The 23,435-nt window shown below is 41.5% G+C and overlaps 1 protein-coding gene across 3 annotated transcripts in view; it reads right to left on the bottom strand.

Moving 5' to 3' along the window:
• Window positions 1–23,435, bottom strand: part of MED15 (mediator complex subunit 15) — a 29,265-nt gene that overhangs the window by 4,557 nt on the left and 1,273 nt on the right. For 2 of the 3 annotated variants that reach the window (XM_065851388.2, XM_065851389.2), the window contains exons 2-12: window positions 18,961–19,048; window positions 17,930–17,981; window positions 17,694–17,723; window positions 16,047–16,262; window positions 15,198–15,463; window positions 14,003–14,377; window positions 12,750–12,839; window positions 7,721–7,840; window positions 1,835–1,977; window positions 1,386–1,513; window positions 398–532 (exon numbers count right to left, since the gene is read on the bottom strand). In XM_065851388.2, the coding sequence (XP_065707460.1) occupies window positions 398–532; window positions 1,386–1,513; window positions 1,835–1,977; window positions 7,721–7,840; window positions 12,750–12,839; window positions 14,003–14,377; window positions 15,198–15,463; window positions 16,047–16,262; window positions 17,694–17,723; window positions 17,930–17,981; window positions 18,961–19,048 (1,643 nt within the window). The remainder of the gene's footprint in view (window positions 1–397; window positions 533–1,385; window positions 1,514–1,834; window positions 1,978–7,720; window positions 7,841–12,749; window positions 12,840–14,002; window positions 14,378–15,197; window positions 15,464–16,046; window positions 16,263–17,693; window positions 17,724–17,929; window positions 17,982–18,960; window positions 19,049–23,435) is intronic. The other variant, XM_065851390.2, reaches the window with a different exon arrangement.

The raw sequence follows: 23,435 nt of genomic DNA, 5'->3' as shown, positions 1-23,435 counted from the left end.
CCAGGACTTCGGGTGCCGACTCTGCAGTTGCTGGGACTTTCAAGATTGGTTTTGTATATTTTGTATTATTTTCTCTACTTTTATTGGTTGCATTAGTAAAACATTTTTAATTTTTCCAACTCTCTTCTCTCTGTCCTCCTTTTCAGCCCGATCGCCTGTCCTGAGTGGGAAGGGGGGAGAGGGGGGGGCTGAAGCGGGGAAAGGGGTTAACAATACATCTGCCACGGTTTTATTGTCACCCCGCAATCAAACCTCGACATATACAAGAAAGAGCAACTAACTTTCACTGTCACTTTAAATCCCTGGAATAGAAACCATTACAAAACGCAAGGTACTGCTTTCATCAGAAGAGAGAGCTGACAGAGTGAAATGCATGACTAAATATAGGAGACCTCACCTTCATTTTTATCTATTTTATTGATCATCCTCCGGAGTGGCTCAATGTATTTTGATAGCTGTTTCAGTTTCTCCAGATACTGTTGCTCCTCTGACTGGCTAGAACTGGCTGGACTCATGACAGAATTGGGATTTCCTGGCAAGAGGTAAAGACTGAATGTCACTGGAATGATGAAAGATACTGCAGAACAGCATTCTCACATTTCAGAATTTAGATGTCTCAAAGAATAGCTCACATCAAATATTGAAATCCACTACTGGCTGCCCTCCACAGTTTTAGTGCTTGTCCAACCCTCTAACCTTTGTGTAGAAATAAAGTGTTCTGTGGACAGAACAGCAATTCCCATTTAACACATTTTTTCTGAAAAGATCCAAAGTTTCATATACCCATTTTCTAGGTCCTCATTTTCCCTTCACTCTGGTACATTAAAAACTAAATCAATACACTGAATTTGCTGCTGCTTTCCTTAAGTCGATGCTTTTCAAACGGCAGAGCACACAACACTGGTATGAGAGAAGAAGCCATTATGTTACTTCCATTCACAGTATTAGAAACTGCTTATTGCATCTGGGAGAGAGAAGAGCCCAGGTGTCCGAGCACACCTAGGAAGGGGTTTGGAGCAGAGCAGCCTGCAGCCTGTGATTAAGTGGTTACATCCTTAACAATTGCATCCTGTTGCTAAGGGTACCTTCCTGCATGGAACTAAGGAATAACTATGCCTCTAGAAACTTGCTCCATTAAATTAAGTATTATTCTTTTTTTTCAAAAGATTGAGGAAGTTAGAAAAAAAAACAATTAGTTCAGTGCTGAGAAAAGAGGTTTCAATTTATTTCAATTCGAGATGTTGTTGGCTTCACTCCTTACAATGCTGGCTGCTTTGTAGAGCTCTTTACGCCATGTCAAACAACAACAGGCTTCCTGGGAACTATTATAATTACCAAAACACACCCTGACTCAGGGTCTGCAGTATAGTTCTCAGATCCTTTACCTGGAGTGTTTAAAGGACCTGGGGATGGGACACTGAAGTTCTGAGGTGTTCGTGCAGCTGCTGGGCTCTGGGATGGTTGTGGAGATGGACTGGGGAGAAAGCTGCTGGGTGATGGAGCTGGACCAGAGCTGAAAAACAAGCATAAAATCAAACCTGCCAGAATCTGACGAGGAAGCAAGGTCAGCCTGTGAGCAGATATGCTTTTAGTAAGCATTGCTATGGCACTCTGTAGCTCTGTCAGCAGACTTGGCAAAAATTTGGTACACAGCTTCTTTATTTAAAATGGGGGCTTTCAGAGTGTATTCAGCACAATCCCACCTGTGCTCTCCCTGAAGTTCACGCTAAAATTCATTCACTTCAATGGAAACAGAGTTAGGTATATTACATGATTCTGAAACCTCACCCTTACAGCACTGACAAAGGTCCTCAAGAGCTGCAGTCAAGCTCACCTGACATTTGAATTTGGCTGAGAAGTTGGCTGGCCCGGCTGAGGAGATGGCTGCGGCTGTGGTGGCGGAGGCATCGACTGGGGTGTTTGGGCTTGTTGGACTGGAGATGGGGATGACATCATGGTAATATTGTTCTGGCTGACCTGAAATGTGGAAAAAGATACGATCAATAACAGCAAAAGGGAGTAGAGGATGGGAACCTAACTAAAAGTATTTACCTATGGAGAGAAGCGTATCCTCAGGCCTATGAGAAATGAAAGTGTTAGTTTCCTGTTCTCCCCCATGATGACAGTTCCACCCGTATCGATCTTGAGGCTCCCAGGGCAGTACTTTGTATGAACTTTACTAGAAATAAACATTAAAACTGCACATAATTCAAATAACTGTATAATAACTGTTCTTCATTTCCCAAACCATCATATTGCAATTAAAATGTCAGAAGTGCCATTTGAAAAACCTACACTTTATTAGAACTAAAGAAGAGCAGGAAGAAAAGTCAGTTCTAACTTGAGAATTAACAGCCATAAAAAACCCTCCTTATTTTGACATTTTAATTACAGTCTTCAGACTTGGCTGTAGCTTCCCAATTGGTTTTCTTTAAGAGGAAGAAAAAAAAAATGGAGTAAGCCAAACCACCATCATCTTGTTTAAATGTTCAGCTTTGAAAACCTGGGTGCAGACAGAAACACTCCAAACTGAATGGCTGGGTAGAAAAAAACAAAGTAGCTTTCTGATCTTTGGAGAAGGATGAGGATGCCTGAAGGACAAAAAGACAAATAAGAACATTTCCAGAACAGCAACCAACTCTGCGTAACAACTAAGTTTATTCTGTACACTCCAAAATGCCAGAGCCAGATAATGCTCAAATTAGAGTAACTTCTCACATTTGTTCTAATGGACATTTTTTCACTTGATTACTTAAAATCAAACAAGAAAACCCTGTATCATGGCCAGGAGCATAGGATAGTAATGCAAATATTAAGTGATCATCTTTATTGAAGGCACATGCCAAGTTCTTATGAGCCGAGGCTAAAAATAAATACATACAAAGAAATTGAATTAGACCACAGAGGCCACAGATTGTGACAACAACCCATGCTCCCATTCTGTAAATCATTGATTAGCACCTTTATGAATTAACAACTCAGTTTCCCTCAGTCAAAACCACTTTTAAGCAAAGGTCCCAGGAAATCCACAAGTTTCAGGCACTTCATGGGCACTGCAGTTTGGTGGTGTTCTTCACTCACTCACTAAATATCCGCCTAAATCATCCAGCTGTTTCCAGAGTACAAAATATTTAGCATATTAAAAAGTAAGTATTGCCTGGTCTACTCCTCCATGTATGTACTGAATATGCAAGAGGTCACACTCCACTAAAAAAAAAAAAAAAACGGGGGGGACCAAAATCCCCATCTAGATGCAAAAGTAAAACTACTAAACATGAAGATCCTAGTTTATCATCCATTAGCTAATTTAAAATCAAATGCAGCTTGATGTAGTCATTTTTTTTTAATCTTCAATAACCCCACTACCTTCACAGCCTCTCCTACAAAGATAATAGAGGCTGAAACGATGTTTTCAATCAGCTATTATATCTTTCTTTTCTCCATAATCAACAGATACTGAGACTGTGCTTACTGTTTTTCACTGGAGGCCAATTCTGTAACAGCACGTGTCTCCTCAACAGTTGGGAAAGCATTTCTGAGGTTGAAAAGCACTGTCTGCCTCCCACAGAAACCAAATGTCTCAGCGCTGTTTGGAAGGAAGTGGATGAATGCTGCAAAAAGCACTCCCTGGTTGGTTTACATTTCTATTTAACAGCAAGCAATATAGAACTCACCCATATGGATGCTGCACCCATTTTTCATCGAGTCAATCTAAGACCACTTTTGAGTGGTTCATCACTTCTTGGAAATCAGGCCCCTGTTAAGTGTCTTGAGATGGTTACATAAAACTACTTCTGAAAACTTAAATCCTAGTGCTTTGGGAAGAAAGGAGAAAGTTGGGGTTTTTTTCCAGATTTAAGATTCTGCATCTTCCTCAACACCAAGGGCCCTTCACATTAATTTACAAATATTGCAGAAAAGCAAAGAGAAGAACACGCAGCATCTACTGTGCACATAAGCCTGGAATGAATTAGATCTTTTTTGCATTACCCTTTCTCATTTAAGTAGGAGCACAGGGAAACAGCTTCTTGCAACAGGTTTGCTCTCTGCCAGTTTCATTTAAAAATACCAAAGGCTAATGTCTCATATTAAGCATAACTGAGAAATTTTCAAAAACACGTACTCAGAAGTTTGCAATTCTGAACTTACTGCCATACTTTTCTTTGAAAGCAGTGAATTTATTACATAATAATTTCAGATGTCTTTCTACAGAACAGATCTAAAGCCAGTTTCAGCTTCAGATTTCTACACGGTGTACAGGATATGGATTAAGATTATAACAATGTAATGAAATTTTAACTTATAGGGAATGTTCTTTTCAACTGACTCCCACTAAAAAGAAGGCTTAAAACATTAAAAAAAATCCCAACCAAGCAAACAATGAACGCAAAAGAAAAAAGAAAACTCTCTCCAGAGCTTTATCTCCATTAAACTAATTTAGCTCCTCATTTAACTGGAGAGTTAAGCCATGGTTACTGGCCATTTGTATACCCTTCATCTTCAACATATATGAGAAAATCAACTACGTATTTTTCACTGCAGGATGAGAGGTTTTGGATCTAGAAGCATATTCATGGACAGACATTACGGCCCACTGAACGGTAGTTCACTCTGCAACTCCGCTGTGACCTGATCCTGACACCAAGCCCTGAAAGTCCTGTCAAAAGATATTTAGGCTTGCATGACAAACATTTGCAATTAATAGCCACTAAATCAAAGCTGTTCTTGGTGTCCAGAGCACACCGTGCTGGAAGATAAACGCTATGAGGCCCACCTCCAGCTTGCTGAGTCTCAGGCAAGGAACAGCACCCACAGGATAAGGCTGGTGAGAGTTTTTCAGGAGCTCCCAGCAGCAAGAGGGTACAATAAGCAGAAGCCAAAGGCAAGGAAAAGGAGACTGCGACAAGGAAGTCATGGGAACAGTAGAAAGACTTCGAGTCTAAAGGAAGACTCTAGAAAGCATCTGCACCACCATACTTACGGTTTCAACTTTAAGCCAGTAAGCACAGCCTTGCCTACTCTGCTACAAAGTGGGTTTAATATTCACCATTATGCTGCTTGACTGACAAAACAGAAACTCCGCAGAGCTTCAACTAAGTTCAGATGCAAGTTTCCATATTCCCAGTCATGCCAGTATCACTTGCTTTATTTTAATATTAACTCAGTCTTACTTTTTTCCTGTATTTTCAATTTACTGAAGATTTCTGTGCCAACAATATATTGAAGTTCATACTATTGCAGACTGTAATAACTTTGTAGACAGAACTTGAAGGTTTTGACACTAGAAATACAGGAGAATGGTATTAGCATATCAGTTATCTAATTGCTAAAGCAAAAGCTAAGTATCAAATTAGTTTAATCTTTCAAAATTTCAAGATCAGCAGGTTTCTTGAGCCAATCCAAACATGGTATATGAAACTTCTCATAGTTGTTCAAAAAGTGCCACTGATGGTAGTTCATCTTTGGTGACCACTCAGGCACAAACCAACCAGTCAGTTCTAATTCTCTGGCTATTCAAAAGACCAGGAGACTCCTTGTCATAAAAATGGACAGACTGACATTTGTGTCACATGGGGTAGAAGTAAATAGCCACACAGTATTGATACCACATCTGGTCCTTTTGTTGAAAGAGGTTCTTCAGTGCAATACCAAGATTCTTTTTAAAGAGAAAAGACAGTCTGAACTACCTATCACCAAGACTATAATACTTTTGATACTGTGGTCAAGGACATAACAGGCTCTCACATGACTAATAACCAGAGACATGCTACAGCCCTTTACTCCTATTGTGAAGGCTTCTATTGCAAGGGCTCTCATGACAAAGAAGTTATAACATATCCAACAGGCAATATTATTTAAGCATTTTATGAAATTAAGAGGTGAGAATGACAACATTTCTAATTTCTAATTCACCTAGAACCTGAACAAAGTATTTTGGCAGACAGCACTAGAGACTCATGCTGATCCAGAGCTGTCAAGTATACAACATGTCAGACTGGCTTTAAAAACATGTGTCCTGCCACCGTTAAACCATGACTCACTCATCCCGCCACCTGCTATTGAGTCATTTACACTGCCATCATTGTTCATAAAGAAACTTCCTTTCTTCTACTGCCTTCTCTAGTTGTTCAGTATTCTACATTAGTTTCTCAATTCGTAGCATGCTACTGAGAAGATTGGTGCTTCATGATTAACCTACAGTGTCAGAAATCAAAGCTCCTCACTAACCACAGACATGACAGCACTAAAAAGATCGGCCTATGGCACTGAATGCTTAAACTAGGTGTCTTTATTATTACTCTAATCTTAAATATAAGTCTAATACTTAAATATCTCTCAGAAGGCCTCATCAAACCAAATACTGCGAGTACTTCATATGGGAGATGATTGTCTCAATATAAACTGCTAGAGCAAATAAAGCTCAAAGTAAATTCTCTTCTGATTCAACAGATATGCCTGGGTTTATTTTTCAGTTAACATATAAACAATGACCTGGACTGAAATGACCATCCATCTTAAACCAGAAACAAAACCAGATGTGTTTGCCTGCGTCTGAAGAATCTTTCTGGTCACTGTGTCTACCTTAGCAACTTCCTGAGAAGAAAAGGCTGTGCCTACTAAACTTGATGCAGCAGCGCTAGGAAGCAGAGATTCAGACATTCCGCAGCCCCACAACAAGCTTGCAAAGGAAACAAAAATGCAAACAGTGAAGAAACTTTCATTAAACCTGTCAACAAAATGCAGTAGTATTAAGAACTAAAGCTGCATTTACTATTAGATTCAAAAATTAGCAACTAGAGGAATGAGACATGATGTTCATGACTAACAGAAAAAAGGAGTTGAACACTGCTCTGCCATCATAATATGATACATATTTAAACCAACACCAATCACGTAAGGCTCAGCAAATTGCTGCAAAGCAGACCAGTGCCTCGTTTTGTGACTTACTGGTAGGAACTCAGTTTGTTTCATTCTTGCTTTCCCCATTCCCGCTCCCCCAGAATGAAACATTTTGCTTGCAAAACATGACTGTGAGGTCTTCAGGAGATGCAGACCTGCACCAGGCAGAGCCTCTGACCCCACGCATCTTCCAGCAGCAGCTGGCCAGGTGCTGCCAAGCTGCCTGCACGGGCTCTGCTCTGATGCAGGGACAAGTGGAATCCTGCTGGCACCTCCTCTTATACCACCGGGAAAGAAGAGAACAGTTCCGGTTTTTTTGGCCCCTGACACCATGCCAAGAAGCTACTCAAACCGAAACGAGCCAAGTTCACTATTAATGGAAGAAGCACCTGTACGGAGCATAAACACCATTATACGTAAGGCCACCAGCACAGCTTGGCCAGCACATTGCACATTGCAGTACTGACTTGCAACACTCATAAATGCTCACTCGTGAAGTATAGGCAAAGACCAAAAAGAAACCACAAAGTTCTCATTTGAGACTTGAATCAATTATGAACATGGAAACATTTTAAGTGTTAAAATAAAGATCTATGCCACTTTAAAAATGTTTTATTTGATATTCCACGCTCTCAGAAGACCTATTATTTTAAAAGGATCCATAAAAAAACCTAAACAGCCCAACACCTTGTGTAACACCAGCAAGTTAGCTGTTTGACGAAAAAGTGAACTTCCCCTCGCTGGAAAGCGAGTACTATACAATCACGTATTGAATGCTTTGCACAATTCCTGACACAATGTGCTTTGACTCAGTAAATACCTGTGGCATTTGCTGTCCGCCCAAAGGAATGGAGCTTGGCGGTGTAGCAGACACAGCGGTGGTAGGCGGGAACCGTGGTCTTATTTGCATCCCACCTCGGGCCATAGGTGCGGTGATCATCTTTGAGGACAGAGGGACAACAGACAAAAGTAATCGCAAAACAAGAAATGCAGTGCACTGGCAGGATGAGAAGCACATGCAACCTCCAGGAATTAAGGGGAAGGGGAGCATGAAGGGAAGGTTAGTGAGCTTTTCTCTAAAGCTTAACCTAACACGCTAGCTTATAAATCAAACTCCTTTTCATACCCTTTCTATCCATTTTTAGATACCTAGAATTTATTAGATGCTATCTTGAGGGAGATGATATGTAGATTCACATTAACGTGTCAAGGCTTCATTATACTATCACTTGCATGAAGGGCCTTTCCTAAATTTTGCATAACATTTTCAATTTCTAGAATTCTTGGAAATAAGTACTCCAAAACTGTTGGCAAGAATGCTCCATATAAGAAGCTATATAATGCCATAGGTTTCTGATGTGCTTTCCCCCACTGTGGGCTCAAAGGATTCAGTAGTATTTACACATACCACCCTTGATTATAAACGAATTTGGCAGACAGTTCAACAGCAACTGTCAGTAGGAATGCTCCACAGCGAGCAAAACTTCAGACCAGCCTAACCTATGACAGTATAACAATGCCAAAGACAACAAAAAGGACTTCTGCGTTTGAAAAATCTGTTTTCTTCCTTTGATAACCCACAGAATAAGTCAAATATATCCTTGTAATTTCCATCACTTTGACAAATTACCATTCCTCTATTACTAAATTGTGCTAAGATATCCTGAGATCACAGTCTGCCTCAAGCTTGTTCATGCACTATGTGACTCTCCAGACGTCTAAACTGAGCACACACTGAGGTACAATCATTTGGGACCAGTGATGAAGGTTAGCATTTTAGAATAGTATTAGGACTATGCTACTCTGCAGTGTTTAGAGTGCCTTTCAGAACCATCAGCCTGCACAAGCAACATTGATTTAAATCACATATATCTGTATAGCTCTATGTTACTCAAAATTTGATATTACAGCATATATTCTGAGGTTTTACAGCAAATACAGCATATTTTTGAGGTAGTATTCAGGTAACTTGGGCAGATTCACCTATTAGTAAAAGAGCTTGTGTTTGGTACTGCAAAGACCCACAGTAAGTCCTCTGGGATACCTTTTTTCCCCAGCAGACATATTGCCAAGGATCCTACACAGGTCCTAACTGATCTACAAGCTAATGAAATCTCCTTTCAGTAAATGGCTGGGGGCATTCTTGCTTAGCGTTCTATGTAAATGGACTGAAGCAGCCAGCAACATGTCTCTAGAAAGTCAGAAAATGCATGTGCTTACAACTGTTAAAAATAAATAAAATTAAATACAACATAGCAAGACTGAAAAAGGAAAGCAATAACTGGTAAAGAAAATGGTTGTCAAGTTCAGCACAGCTGTTAGTTCACAACATCAGAGCAATGCAGTCGCTTCCCATCCAGGCAAAGAGGGATGGTCAGAGACAGGATTTCAAACAGGAAACAAATGAGAGCACTTCAGACATCACACACACATGCACATGTACACACACAGCATGCAACAGCCGCCACTAGCAAACACAACAACCCAGCACTGGCACAAAGCACAGGTGGATGCTACAAAGTGCCATGAAGAGCTACAGTATCAACATGAGAGCTGGTGAAGCAACACAACCCTAACAAACAAAAAAGGGAAATTGCTAGGGGGTGGGAAAAAAAAAAAAAAGGCAAACCAAACAAACATATCCTTCCAGGCACAATCACCCCATCTTAGACCCTCGTGAATGCACATGGATCTCTGGAGCGTGTGAAATCCCAGTGATGTTATGGTGACCCCATCTTGGTCCTGTTCCTCATGCCACACCACCAAAGTGTGAAGATTTAGAGGATTTCCTCCAAGGTCAAGCAAATTAGAAGCATTATTCACAACCTAAGTGTCTGGCAAACCACTGAACACCAGCTCATTGATTCAAAGGCTTTCAGCTGTTTGTTGTATTGTGGTTGGTCAAACGTGTACACACATGCACACTGCTCTGGTTTTGATTTTTTATATATTTTGGTTTTTCGAAATGTGTGCTTTGGAAATAAAGTGTTTATATGTAACATGACACCAATTCCGCTCTCTTAACAAAAGTGATCTATTTTTCTCATTGTCCAGCTGATTTATATTTATGCAACCTGTGACATTTTCACAAAGGAGTTGAGTTCCAAAGGAGGTTCCAAAGACTGCAACTATGTTATGCAAAGCAATATATCCATGAAGGAGTTGTTCTTGTTGATCTAAAACCAGAAGACAACCAGAAGTGTTCAAGTACTTTGGAAAAAAGATTTAAACCAAAGGGAAATCCTCTTCCACAAGTGAAATTGATTTATCTCAATTTACAGAATTTTACCCCATAAAAACACAGAGCAAGCAGAGGAAGAGAGCTTCCCTCTACTATAAAACACAAACCTCATTTTTTAATAAAAATTAGGTGGAAGATAACAATTAGAATCCTGCACCTGTAATTTTCTTTCATCCAAAATCCAAAGATTCAGAATTCCATACACACGCAGCTTCTGGTAAGCACATGTTAAGTACTGTGTCACCGTCACCCCGCAAAAGGCAGCTCTGACTTCCAAAGAGTAAGAGCCAATCTGCATTTTGAGCACCTGAAGGAGCTGCACCAGAACGGTGATTTAAACTTTGTTAATACTTAACTCCAGTTGATTACAGATTTTCTTGTTGTGCTGCAAGCACTTGTGCAGCACTCGGTGGTCGCTAAGACACTACTCTGTTTTACCAGCTTCACCTCTGAGTTACATGCTCACAAGGACTAGATACCCAAGCAGTGTAGCAATGAGCTGCACAGTGTCTTTACCACTTCAGAGAAGAGCTTTAAAACCCACTTGGATCCATGTTTAAACCTGGGATTGCTTTTATTTTTATGTAGGAAGGATGAACAGAAACTTTACAGAAAAAGAAAAAAGCAGCCATATCAACGAAAATTCCCAGTTTGAAAGCCCCTAGAGTCTAAGTTTAAATGTAACAAGCAAAGATTAAGAAGGGGTTTGTTTATAACAAAAGCCTCCCTGAATCAAATAAAGAAATCAAGGTAGATCTATTAAAAATGTCAGTGCTAGTGAAAAACATACTAAATACAAAGCAAAACCTACTCTTAAAAGAAACATCCTATAAATTTAAGGTAATCCATGCACCCTTTCAACACTGAAGCTGCATTGTAATACTGTACACAGCCATAATCTTCAAATTCAATATTATATACAGAAATATTTACACAAGTACAAGAAACTCATTTAATTATTTGACTTCACAGCATTAAGTGAATTTCAGTAGACTCATATTCCAACGGCATGAACATAAATGAGTAAAGCCTGCGTGTGGAATTTTCCGAACTCCATCCATGACAGATGAGCAATCCCTGAGTTTACTACATGTCTGAATAAAGCTGCAATACAAAACCTGCTGTCAACCATCTCATTGCCCAAATCTTTTCAAATGCACTGTGCTGTTAAGCCACTGGCATATGAACTTACTAAATGGGGCAAGAATTAAGTTGACTCTACATATGCACAATCCATCTGCTTAGGAGTTGAAAAGAGCACCATTAAGTTAGTAAAAAGAAGAAAAGTCAGAGACTCCTTCCAGTCAGCCTAAGTCCCTGCAGCTCCCACCTGGAAATTATTCAAGAAAGAAACAGCAGGTTTAATTCACATTTCAACTGTAGAAAGAGAATTCTGTGTTGCTGCCAGTACTGTACCAACTGTACTTACCACTGCTCAGCTTTTACATCCTGGCTACGTTGACACAAACAAAAGGACCAATACAGAAACAGAACTTGGCCACCAACACGGATGTTGGCCACAGTTACGATGGTACCAGATACTATTGCAGGTAAAAGCCTGGGAGATGTATGTTGAAGAACCAATAGTTATTGCAGTCCATGTAAAAAGCGCCCAAATGTCTTAGTGAATCTATAATATTACTTGTGCACTGAAGGGAAAATGGTGCGTACAGACATGGAATGTCTGGGTATGGCATTAATCCTAGACAACCCCATTTCATCTGTCTGCCTCAGCCTCTTCATCTATGAAGCGGTGACAATTCTACTTACCCATGTCTGTAAAATGCCTCAATATGAAACACTACAGAGGTAAGCCACGAAAGACTATTTCATATGCTTGTGGAAAATGGGATGAAAGGTTCAGCTCAAGCCATTCCCAATTTTTTGCCCATGTCTCCTTCATACCAGACACACATCAAGGAACAACGACTGCGGCTACAAATGTATTGCAGGATAAGAAAACTGTAAGACAATAAGCTTTCACCCAGCACTTTTTTTTTTTTCAAATGTAACTCTGCACTTGAGACACATGCCATTTGTTCTTCACAATTCACATCCAGAACAAGAGCAATCTATATCTACTGCCCACTTCACTCAGGTGAAAAATGAAAGATGAAAGGAATGAAAGGGGAGTACAAAGAGATTTCATTGTCTATACTATTTTTTATGGTCAATACATGGAGATGGAAGGTAAATCACATGTGAGTAAAGATAGCAGGCAAAGATTCACAGTACAGAAATCAGTTTACACAACAAAGCAGTCACCTAAGAAAGTTTAACAAAAGAAGAGGTGATACACTCCAGGTACCAACAGTCAAATTTGTAGCATGACCACAGTGGGCCGTCTTACTGATGTGCATTCCTGTGCCACTACAGGCCAATCTCACCTACTTGGGACAGACAGCATGCACAGGGAGGTTGTCAACGAAATCCTGCCTCTGACTCCAGGCAAAGGAGAAACAGCATAAAAGCCCATATCCCCTTTACAAAGGGGATGACCAATGTCAGACCCCTCATCAGAAAGACACCAGAAACCCATCTCCATGCTCATCTCTAGCGTGCACTTGCTACAGGCCTGTAACAGTGACACTGGCTCCTGGGCCCTTACCTGCCCTGACGCTCCCATCTGAGCAGCCTGGGCCTGAGCTGCTTGCACTGCTGCTGCCGCCTGCTGCTGCTGGACCAGCTGAGCTCTTACCTGGAGAACGAAAAGGGAGAACGGAGTAAATATACGTATCTGATTAGGGTATGACACTTCTGTTTCAACTAGTATCAACTATACTCGTTAAAAACGGTGTGAAGACAAGATCAGCCTCACATACGTGCTCTTTCTAGAGTTTTTGAGCTTTCTTTATGAAAACAAGTTCCCATGTTTCTAACATTTAGAACAGTCTTCCTGTAGACTAAGCACACAAGATTAGATTTCTTCTTGCAACTACTTCCCTGCAGTATCAGGTCTTCCTATGAAAAGAATAGATATTTCAATTTCCTGACAAACGTAGTTAACCACATACATGTTGATTTTCCTTGAGCAAACTGAATTAAGCACCTACCGATGCCCAGCATTTCAAATGTTTATACATTCATTATGACTGGCAGAGTGAGTACATGACATCTAATTACTCCTGGCTTAGGCTGGTAGGAGCATAAAGTGGATTTATCAGCTCATCCATGTGGGGTCAATAATTTCTCAAGTGTGGCTGACACTCCGCTCCTCCCCAGCAAGGCCCAAAGAAAAGCAGGTCTTTGGATTATTTCTGAGCTTTTGCTTAATGGCACATATGTGCTGACAGTAATGTAACAGTTCAAAAAGCTGCACCATTAAGTGGATTACACTGCAAGAGATTCAGAGTAAAACTATTGTCTTGCCCACATTCTCTTCAAGGCAGCAACTATGATATCTTGAACTTTGACCAAACCTCCACACATGGCAGCAGAAGCAAAGCCAGCATGCTAGAGAGCCAACATTGACTCCAGTGACATGCACCAGACACTTCAAAGCACTTGCTTATGTTCCAGAACAGCAAACGTCATGGAGGTGATTTTTCTTTACCCAGAGTTTGTTTCTTTTTCTTTTTTACTTGTTCATTCAAGAGCAAGAGAATAAATTATTTTAAAAATATTAGCTTCATAAATGGTTTTCACAGATTTCCAGAAGTCCTACTCTTGGATACAGAACTGTTCTCTACCAGAAGGCCCAGACATAAACCTTTAAAACCTCCATACTCATACCGTGCTAACTACAGATCTTTTAATAAGCTATGTTTTTTCCTACTCCATTATTAGCAAAAGTCAAAGAATTTCTTTCATTTCTCTAGAGGATGATAATGAACCAACAATCAGCTGGTCACTAGCCCTTACCTGCATTGCTTTTAATTGCTGGGGTGTAAGAGTGACAGGCATAACCTGACTAGGAATTTGTCCTGAGATTGCCTGTGGCTGAGAAACCATGGGCTGGGGCTGAGGCTGGGATTGTGGTGGCAGCTGAGACTGTTGTGCCTGAGCAACCTGTTGTTGTTGCTGCTGCTGTTGCTGCTGTTGTTGCTGCTGCATCTGTTGCATCTGCTGTTGCATTACTTGTTGAGGTGGCTGCTGCTGTATCTGTTGTTGTGGTATTTGTTGCTGTTGCTGCTGCTGCTGTTGCTGCTGCTGCTGTGCCTGCATAGCCTGTGCTGCCTGCAGCTGCTGCATTTGGGCAATTCGCTGTAGTTGTTGCTGCTGCTGTTGCTGCTGCATCTGAAAAGCAGGAAAGGCCAGGATGCTAAAGCTTCCAGCAATGCAATAGCAGCCTTATTTTTATAGCATAAACCAAGAGCAAACCAAACCCTAATACATCAGGCTAAGGTTTTAAGCCCAAAGGGAAAGCTCAACCTTTTTATTCACTCACTGCCATGGCTTATGTCCCCCCTCCAGCCACTTAAATACCAGGGCAGGTCAGGCACATTGGGGAGGACAATTCCCATTATGCAAGTGCAGTGAGTCAAAGCACTAAGGCACACCCCTCCCATGCTCTCAGAACTCCTGCTGTGTGGGAAAAGACCTCCTTCTGCCTGGAAAGGTAGCAATGATCAGTCGCTCCCAGCAGCCTGGTGCACCTGTGGCTCACCTGCTACCTGGATCGTTGCCCAGTGAGACAGTTCCAGAACTATACAATCAGGAAAGTTCTGGACATAGACAAAGGGTGGAAAACACCAGAATATTACCTCATCCTCAGTGTGGCCAGAGTGGAAAACCACTGAGTAAAGTCAACGATCTTGTGACCCTATAAATAGTGATCCTGAGCAAGGCCTGTTGAGCCCCCCAGGGTTGCAGAGGTCTGTAACCTTCCATCTCCCTCTGAGGTGGGACACCTCTCAGAGTCACCTTGTGACAAACAGACACCATGAGGCTATACATGGAGACAGATTACTTGCAAGTCTAAACTGAAGTCCTATCCCAAGTGGAAACATCTTAATAACAGTGCTGATATTCAGTACTTCCATGCAAGTCAAATCTCACTTGGACAAGTCACTGAACACAGAGCACCTCAATTGCCATTGTAATTGTTTGTAATCACCTGCTGTTGGTTTTGCTGCTGCTGCATCTGCAGTTTCAGCATGTGCTGCTGCTGCTGCTGCACGGCTTGCAACTGCTGTTGTTGCTGCTGTTGCTGCTGCTGGGCTGCTGCAGCTGCTGCTGCCTGCTGCTGCTGGACCTGAAACTGCTGTTGCATGGCAGACTGCTGGGCCTGGAACTGCTGCTGCTGCAAAGCCACCTGCTGCTGCTGGAATTGTTGCTGTTGCTGCTGTTGCTGCTGAGCTATCTGCTGAAGCTGAAGTTGGGCTAAAAAGAAGGTAGACTGTACTTAGAACATGAGACCCAAACAGTGCAAGAGACAATTACCCAGTATAACTTATAATAATTGAAGACAATCCGTCAAGCGTATTAATGCTCTTCCTAAGCAGCACGTTGCTTCCTGCACTTCTGCTTCCTCAAATGGATGAGGCACATTAACAGCAGGATCAATGACACTTCCTACTATCAACCTCAAATTCTCAGTGCCTATATTGAATCAGCAACTTAGGCAAAGAGAGTAAAAACGTGCAAGACGAAATACACACAGAGGACACAAGCAGGAAGCACTGTACCCACAGAAAACACAGGTGAGCTCTACAAAAACAAGGTTCTGAAGTTGACAACTTGTAGGATGAAAGAAGCATTTGCTCATACAACAGCTAAACTGTTCCTTATTATACTAAGGAAGACACCTGTCCCATTAGGTAGCAGTATTTGAAATAAATTCTTCCTGCAGCTCACTTGGCTGATTTCGCCACAAGTAGGAAACCTCTTCAGCCCCCTTTCCTTGTGGACAAGACTGAAAAGCTCATGTAATAATTTCAGTGGCTGAAGCAAACCAAACACTTACTCTGCTGAGTAGCCGTAGAGACACCGGGCATGCCATGAGGGGCCATTCCCGAGGTTCCAGGGGGCTGCTGCTGCCCCGGGAGACTCATCTGTTGCCCCATTGGACCAAGGCCACTCATCCCGCTCATGGGTGCTCCTTGAGCTCGGGAAGCCATGCCCATTCCAGGCGCCCCCGCCGGGGGACCCCCGGTTAGATTCTGCAGGGCATTCATCGGATCTACAAAGAAAATAGTTACCAAAACGCAAAACGTAGCAAGCCATGCAACTGTCTTCCCAAAATCCTCTGTTCTCCATCATCTACCCTCTGACCTGTCAGCGTCAGACCATGACTAGATCCAGCACCCTGAGAATCTAATGTTCACTAGTCTGTCTGTGAGACCACAGGAGGCTTCTGGTACATCTTTGCCCTTCTGTAAATAGCGTGGAGATTATTTAAAGTGCTTCAGATTTGCAAAGTTCCACATAGATTCTAAATACATTAGAGAAAAGGAACTTATTAGCCACCTCTGAATTGGTATGCAAGTCAAACCAAGCTGCCAACATAACTCCGTGTGGATATACAGCTTGTAACCTCAAAACCCAAGGAGAGAGTCCCACTGTGGATGCAACTGGTCTCTTCCTCCTGAGGTCAACACAGAGAAGCAGTGCTCAGACCAGAGGAAGGACTTTGCTATACAGCTTCCCCCATAACATCACATTGATTGATTAAGTGGATAAATTCAGTGCCTTTCAAGACAATTGTCATAATCTGAATCCTGGGCACACAGAAAAGTGAAGTTAAAGAGGGAATGGCAATTCAAGAGGGCAAAACACAGCATGCAAGAGACCAAAACACATTATTGCAGAAGCAATATTAATCATGTACCGAACACAACATCCCCTCTTTCTTAAGAATACTTATAATTTCCAACTCTCTAAGGTGGATGTTAATTGCAGATGCTGCATATTCAACCTACAGGGGATAAAAACAGATGATCATGCTATGTTCCTAACATTCACAGCTGTAAGAATTAGCACAGAGGCAGAAGACGTGATCAGATCTGAGCTCTGCCAGAGGCGGAGTGCATACACTGCACAAACACAGCGCTGCCTCTGATGCAACACACTGAGGAACCCAAAGCTGGTACCAGGGCAAAAATTGGGCCGCTCAGCAGATTATTTTCAGTCACTCTTGTTCTTTCAAGAATCTAAGTGTTGTGAGCTAACAAAAGTACAAACAAGTCTCCTGTGCTACATCCAAAACACTGCCCAAGTCTGTCGCTCTCATCACTGAACAACTCCAAGACTACCTTAATATTCCAGCTAGGGAATCCACAGCCTTCATATTCCTAGTACCCCACAGCCCTGATTTCTAAGCTTTTCTGTTTAGAAATGAGGGGGGAGGGAATAAAAAAAGAGAGGGAAAGGGAAAAGGGAAAAGGGAAAAGGGAAAAGGGAAAAGGGAAAAGGGAAAAGGGAAAAGGGAAAAGGGAAAAGGGAAAAGGGAAAAGGGAAAAGGGAAAAGGGAAAAGGGAAAAGGGAAAAGGGAAAAGGGAAAAGGGAAAAGGGAAAAGGGAAAAGGGAAAAGGGAAAAGGGAAAAGGGAAAAGGGAAAAGGGAAAAGGGAAAAGGGAAAAGGGAAAAGGGAAAAGGGAAAAGGGAGCTCTTACCACTGACTGAGGCTTGAGATTTCTTGTTGTCTGCAAAGAAAGACCAATTAATTACCTTTGATATACTCTCTACAATAAATATATTCATGTAATAATTTAAATAAATCACTGTCTACTGTATTTCAAACAAAATACTTTAACCTAAGCCAATTTGGTAACAAGAATGCTACATAAAAAAACAAGCAAACAAACAAACCAAAACAAACAAAAGAACCCCCCACCAAACAACTACTTACGAATATCTCGAAAATGGATAATAAGTCTGGCCACAAGGGAAAGATATTCCTCCTAAAGGTGAAAAATAAGTACTTTACCACAGGAAATAAAACCAGCAGCTATGACCTTCTGGTCCTTCAATATTCTTCCTCAACACAACAGATTTTACTTTACAATGTCTCTCGGTCTTTCAGAGCAGTTCACTTACAAGGAACAGTCTGTTCATTAACTAAGTGTGACCATTTTTACTAACAGGACATTCTGGCTGATGGTACAAGAAGGTCAAGAAACCACAAAATTAACTGGAAAGAACCTTTGTGACAGTCACACTAATAGGATCATGATATGTGAACATAATTACAGACCAATACACCCATTTTCCACCTCTTATCCACTCAAATTCCTTTTTCTTAAGGATTTTTTCTTAAGGATTTAAAATTGCTTACTTGCTACATTGACTTACTGCAGTGCTTGAACTATGGCACATTCATACTACAAGAACTTTTTTCTAAGATAAGTTAGCATTACAAATACGTTAAAAACTTTGAAGACTAACATACGATAGAAGTGTCAGAAGTTAAAAGACAAATGTTCTTTGCAGCATCGTATTAGTGTGTTACATAACGTGCAAGAGAAACTGCCCAGGGCTGGAATGGCAGGAAAGAAGTTTACACTGGGATAGTCTAGAATTGCACCTGATGACCAGACTTTCACAGAGACAACAGCACTTCCCTTCGTCCTACCGCAAACATCAACGAAATTCTATGCAATCCACTACACTCAAGTCTTCAGATAAGACTTAAGTGTCGTCCCATATATGCATTAAATGCTGCAGCATCAGCAAAGCTGTCTTGGACTGAAGTTCAGTTTGATGCATCTATTGCATGCAGAACACCTCACTTCCCCTCAGGCTAAGAGAAGCACACATAAATTGAACTGCACTCTAAGCAGAGACAGTTAACTAAGTGCATTGGGTTTGCTATTTCTGTGCATGGTTCCAAACTTCTTTCGACACCTCAGTAACCCCTGGAAACAGACAGAGATGCTTTACCCTTGTTTTGGCCTTCATAAACACGTGACTCTCCATATCTTTGCTGGATTTATTATGGGCAACACCAGCCTTCCTCATAGCTTCGTCACTGAAAAAAAGAGGAAAAAAACAAGGCTGGATATTAATTGAGCACATCAGAAAATGCTTTATGTAGTTAGGAAGATTTGTAAAACAGCTTTTTACTCCTCTCTCATTTGTAGATTAAAACAAACAAAAAACCAAACACAACATGTATTACTTAAAAGTGCCATTCTTTAAAATGTCTTCAAATTATGGAGAGAAAAAAGACAACTGATTTCTAAAAGGCAACACAAATATTCTTCACAGAAATCAAAGAACTGCTATGCAAGTCATTGTTTTACCACCTGATGTATTATTTTGACAAAATAGCAGCGCCTGTTCATTTTAGGAAAGCTGAACCACAGGATTAATGTAATCCATGTTTGGAGAACAATGGGTTTGAGCCTGCCTCGCAAAAGAATGTTCTAAACATAAAGTGGAAGATTAAAGAAAAAAAAAGCCTAAATGCATAGAGGTTTGACCAATGTGTGAGAATAACAAGTGGAAGCACCGATGGGGCAAAGAGCAAAGCTGCAGTGATGGGCAGGAAGGAGACAATCAACAAAAGCAGGAGATGAAGCAATAAGATGAAAAGAATGCCCTGTTGACAGAAAGCTGGGGGGGGAGAAGGGTTGGTAATAAAAAGCTTTCAATTCCTTTACTCTTCTTTCCCTTTTACCAGACTTGCTGTCCTTTCTTCATCACAACTCTGGGAAAATGGATTGAGATCTGCCCTCTGGATGAGATATTGAACAGGCAAGATGAAAACAAGAAGGGACATTCTCAGTACATCAAAAAGTAGCATGCAACTCAACCGTGAAACATGCAACAAGGTAAAGCCATCCTAAAATGAGTTCACTCAGGTGCCCTATGCAAATCCTCTGGTCATTCTCATTCTCAGAAACATCTCATTTCACTGCAAAACCTGTTCAAGCAGCCCAGCAGCTACAGCCTTAATTCCACAAACAAGTTACCAGGAAATACTTTCACCTTGTAATTAATATCTCAGCACCCTATATTCCAGTAACTGCTGTTGCATGAGCAGCTACCCCACACTACATGTGTGGCAGGGTAGTGACCCCTGAAAGTTGCAGCCAGTCTGCAGAGGGGCTGTTCTGTTCCCCCTGAATTTCCAGCACCCCCCATGCGGCAGCAGCAGTGCTTGCATGAGCCGTAAGCTGGTTCAGTTTCCTGAATTAACTCAGTAACACAGCCACAAAAGGGAGAAGAGCAGAGGCTGGAGCCTTAAAATGCAGGAGCTTGGGCTGCCACAACTCGCACCCTGACCTTGCAAACCAGTAGCATCCAGCTAACCTGCTGTAGGCTGCAAAGTAGCAGACAGTGGAATGTAAGGCTCTCTCATCATAACTTCTTCATGTGGTCTGGCAGACACAAAAAAATGAGGTTTATCCCATGACAACTGTTATTTAAACTGAAGCAGAATAACTATTCCTCTATGTGGAAACAAGCTTTAAAGTGAGCTGCTCATAAAGGAGCTCTGCTACAGAGGAAGAAGCTATATCCAATTATTTATTGACACCTCCCTCCTTCAATGCTTTTCCTTCCAGACAGGCTGCCTGTCGATCCACACCCCTCTGAACCCTCCCTAGCTTCTCAGGAGCATGCAGAAAAACAAGAAAGAGATTATGCAGAGGCAAGCAAAGGACGTGACATGTAGGTAGTACTAAGTGGCAGTGATACAGACAGTGATCAATGTGGTATCAGGAACCACAGCGAAGAAATTATCTACTTTTATATGTATCTACCGTTTCCTTTTGATGTTATAGAACACAAAAGACATTTTGTAATGACTAGATCTGCATTACCAATAGTGCCACTCCAAGCGCTCCATGGCATATCTGTTAGCATTCCAAAGGCTTAGACTAGAGAAGAAAACAACCACACTACTTGTTCTTTGTTTACATATTCATCTGCAATCAACATAAAAATATTTACACTAAAAGACTGGGAAAGTCACTAAAAAAACAAAAAGCCATAGCTTCAGCACATATTTAAGGATACCAAATAATGTATGACATCCTTGCAGAACATCAGACTCAACAAAACTGTAAGAACGTGATGGTACCAGCCAATTCAGCCTTTATCTGCTTCATAAGCACTTACTACATGCATCGTAAGACACTGATTAAAACTCTGCCTTCTTCATTTCATGCAGAACATTCAAAGTTGCAGTTTCACCAGACAAAGCATTCAACATCAGCACCAGCTGCAGGAATTCCCCCTCCATTCCCAATAAGCTTGTTTTCAGCCTGATACGCAGCCTCTCACTGGGGCCAGCTGGTCTACTTGAAAAAAACTTGCAAAACACGTTCTTCAAAATTGTCCCAGCTCCCCTGGCCAGTTCGCACCACCACTGTATGAATCACTTGCTCCAATGAAACAAAAGGGCAATGAGTTCCAGGGGCAATACCGCATCAATCCACAGAACATCACCAAATGCTGTTTTAAGAAATAGACTATTTGATCGCCAAGATACTCAGTTCAAACAACCTTTCCTGCTTAAAACAACCACCGGGGCAGGGGGGAAGCGTGCTGGTAAGCCATTAGTCACATCTATCCACATTTCAAGGTTTAAAAGCCTCCAAATAAACACCAACAAATATATTGAACTTTCATCACTTGGTGCTGTGCACATGATGCTGTCCCACACAACATTTCTGCTAGTTACAGATCAGATATAATGAATTTCATCAATAGTAGCCCTCACTGCAGGAATACCCACATAATGACCCAGACCAGCAGAACACTCAACCAGGAATCACCTACATGACTTTATTCACACTTGCTTGCAGAACACATAGGAGCCTGAAGGGCCTTGGTCCCCAGAACACCACCTGCAGCTAGAGAGGGGAAAGCAAAGGACTGTCCAGAGTCCTTAAGGTCTTGTTCTAGCATTACTGTTCTTTCCAGTTCTGCAGTGATTAAAAAACAACCCTTCCCATTGCACACAGCATCACCACTTCATAGCTTCATGAGCACATTCTCCAGCAGAGATGCCCAGGAAAGAAGCCTCCCTTCCAAGTTATGCCAGTACACCTGTCTGTGTGGCTGTGCCATCAGTAGGACTGAAGAACAACCCAGGTTAAAAATAACCACTTTTCCTGAGTTATTTTTACCTTTCAGAAATTTCCCCAGCAGGTTCACTGCACCTGAACACTTAGAAAGAAGAGGCATTGTAGAGGTAGTAGCTTCTTCAGTTCACGATCGTGTCAAAATACGCATTTTTCTAAAACTAACTCCTCGCTTTCTACCATCCCAGGAAGAGAGAAACATTTGCCTTCTCGGCCTTTTTTACCTGAATTCTCATCAGACAACCTAAGCAGGAACAGAACATTATGGTTGCTTTAAGAACTGGTTTTGCGAAGCGTTTCATACAGACCAGCAACGCAGATGATTTTTCCTTTTCTTTTTTCTTTCCCCTCATCACTCAAAAACCTTTAGCTGACCCACTCATCTCCTGCCTGCTTGTTCCTCAGTCTCCATCTCTACCTCCTTTCGCGTGCTCTACACATTCTCATCCTTATTTCTGCTCACATGTGTTCTTTCTTCCCACCTAGCTGAACCATTAGCTTAAGTGAGAATACACATTTCAAAACTTCAGGCAAAAAACTGAACACAAAATTAACAGATCATCACACTACTTAAGTTACATCCTTTTTCCTACGCTCAACACGACTCCCTTCTAACACAACCTACAAGCAGCCTGGGGCAGGAACCCTACACAACCATGTACTGAGTTTATCACCACACAACCCAGTTCACTTTTGTCCTTCAGGCAATACCAACATTTAAAAACATATTAAGGAAAGGCCTTTAAAAAGGAGACTCCCAAGGCACGAGTATGCGCCTGCTCCCTGTAAAGGCCAGAATAAAGGGGTGCCCTGCAAGCACAAGTATACAGTCACACTCCCACATCATCGTCGTCTCCTGGAACAACCTGGGAGAAGCCAAAGCTACTGCCTGACTCAGTGATCTGAGCTCATGCTTTCCTGGATCTTGCAACAGTCTGGAAGTCTTGCTTGGCTCCGCAGTCACACAACAACCTACCACTGAAGGAGGCTCCTTAGGTCACCAAATGCAGTGTTCTCTCAGTGACAACCACATCATACACACTGACCACTTACACACACACTAGGATACCACACAGCACCCCAAAATGTTCCTCCACATAACATCACCCTCTCAAAAACAAAACCCAAAAAACCCTCCAAAACTTAAATTCAGTGTTGTAAAGTAACAAGGCACTCAAGATGAGTTATGTGAATGGTTCCATACATTTAAGTTAAATTTTAAGACCAACCATCCATATTTGCCTTGAGAAACACCACTTGTTATTTGCAGGATGAACTGGAAGATATACATAAATATAAGACAGTGTATTTTCATAACTGTTA

This window comes from Patagioenas fasciata, chromosome 17 (genome assembly GCF_037038585.1).
Source record: "Patagioenas fasciata isolate bPatFas1 chromosome 17, bPatFas1.hap1, whole genome shotgun sequence".
NCBI lineage: Eukaryota > Metazoa > Chordata > Aves > Columbiformes > Columbidae > Patagioenas > Patagioenas fasciata.
The sequence above is the reverse complement of the archived record's forward strand: the minus strand, read 5'-3'. Positions and strand labels throughout refer to the sequence as shown.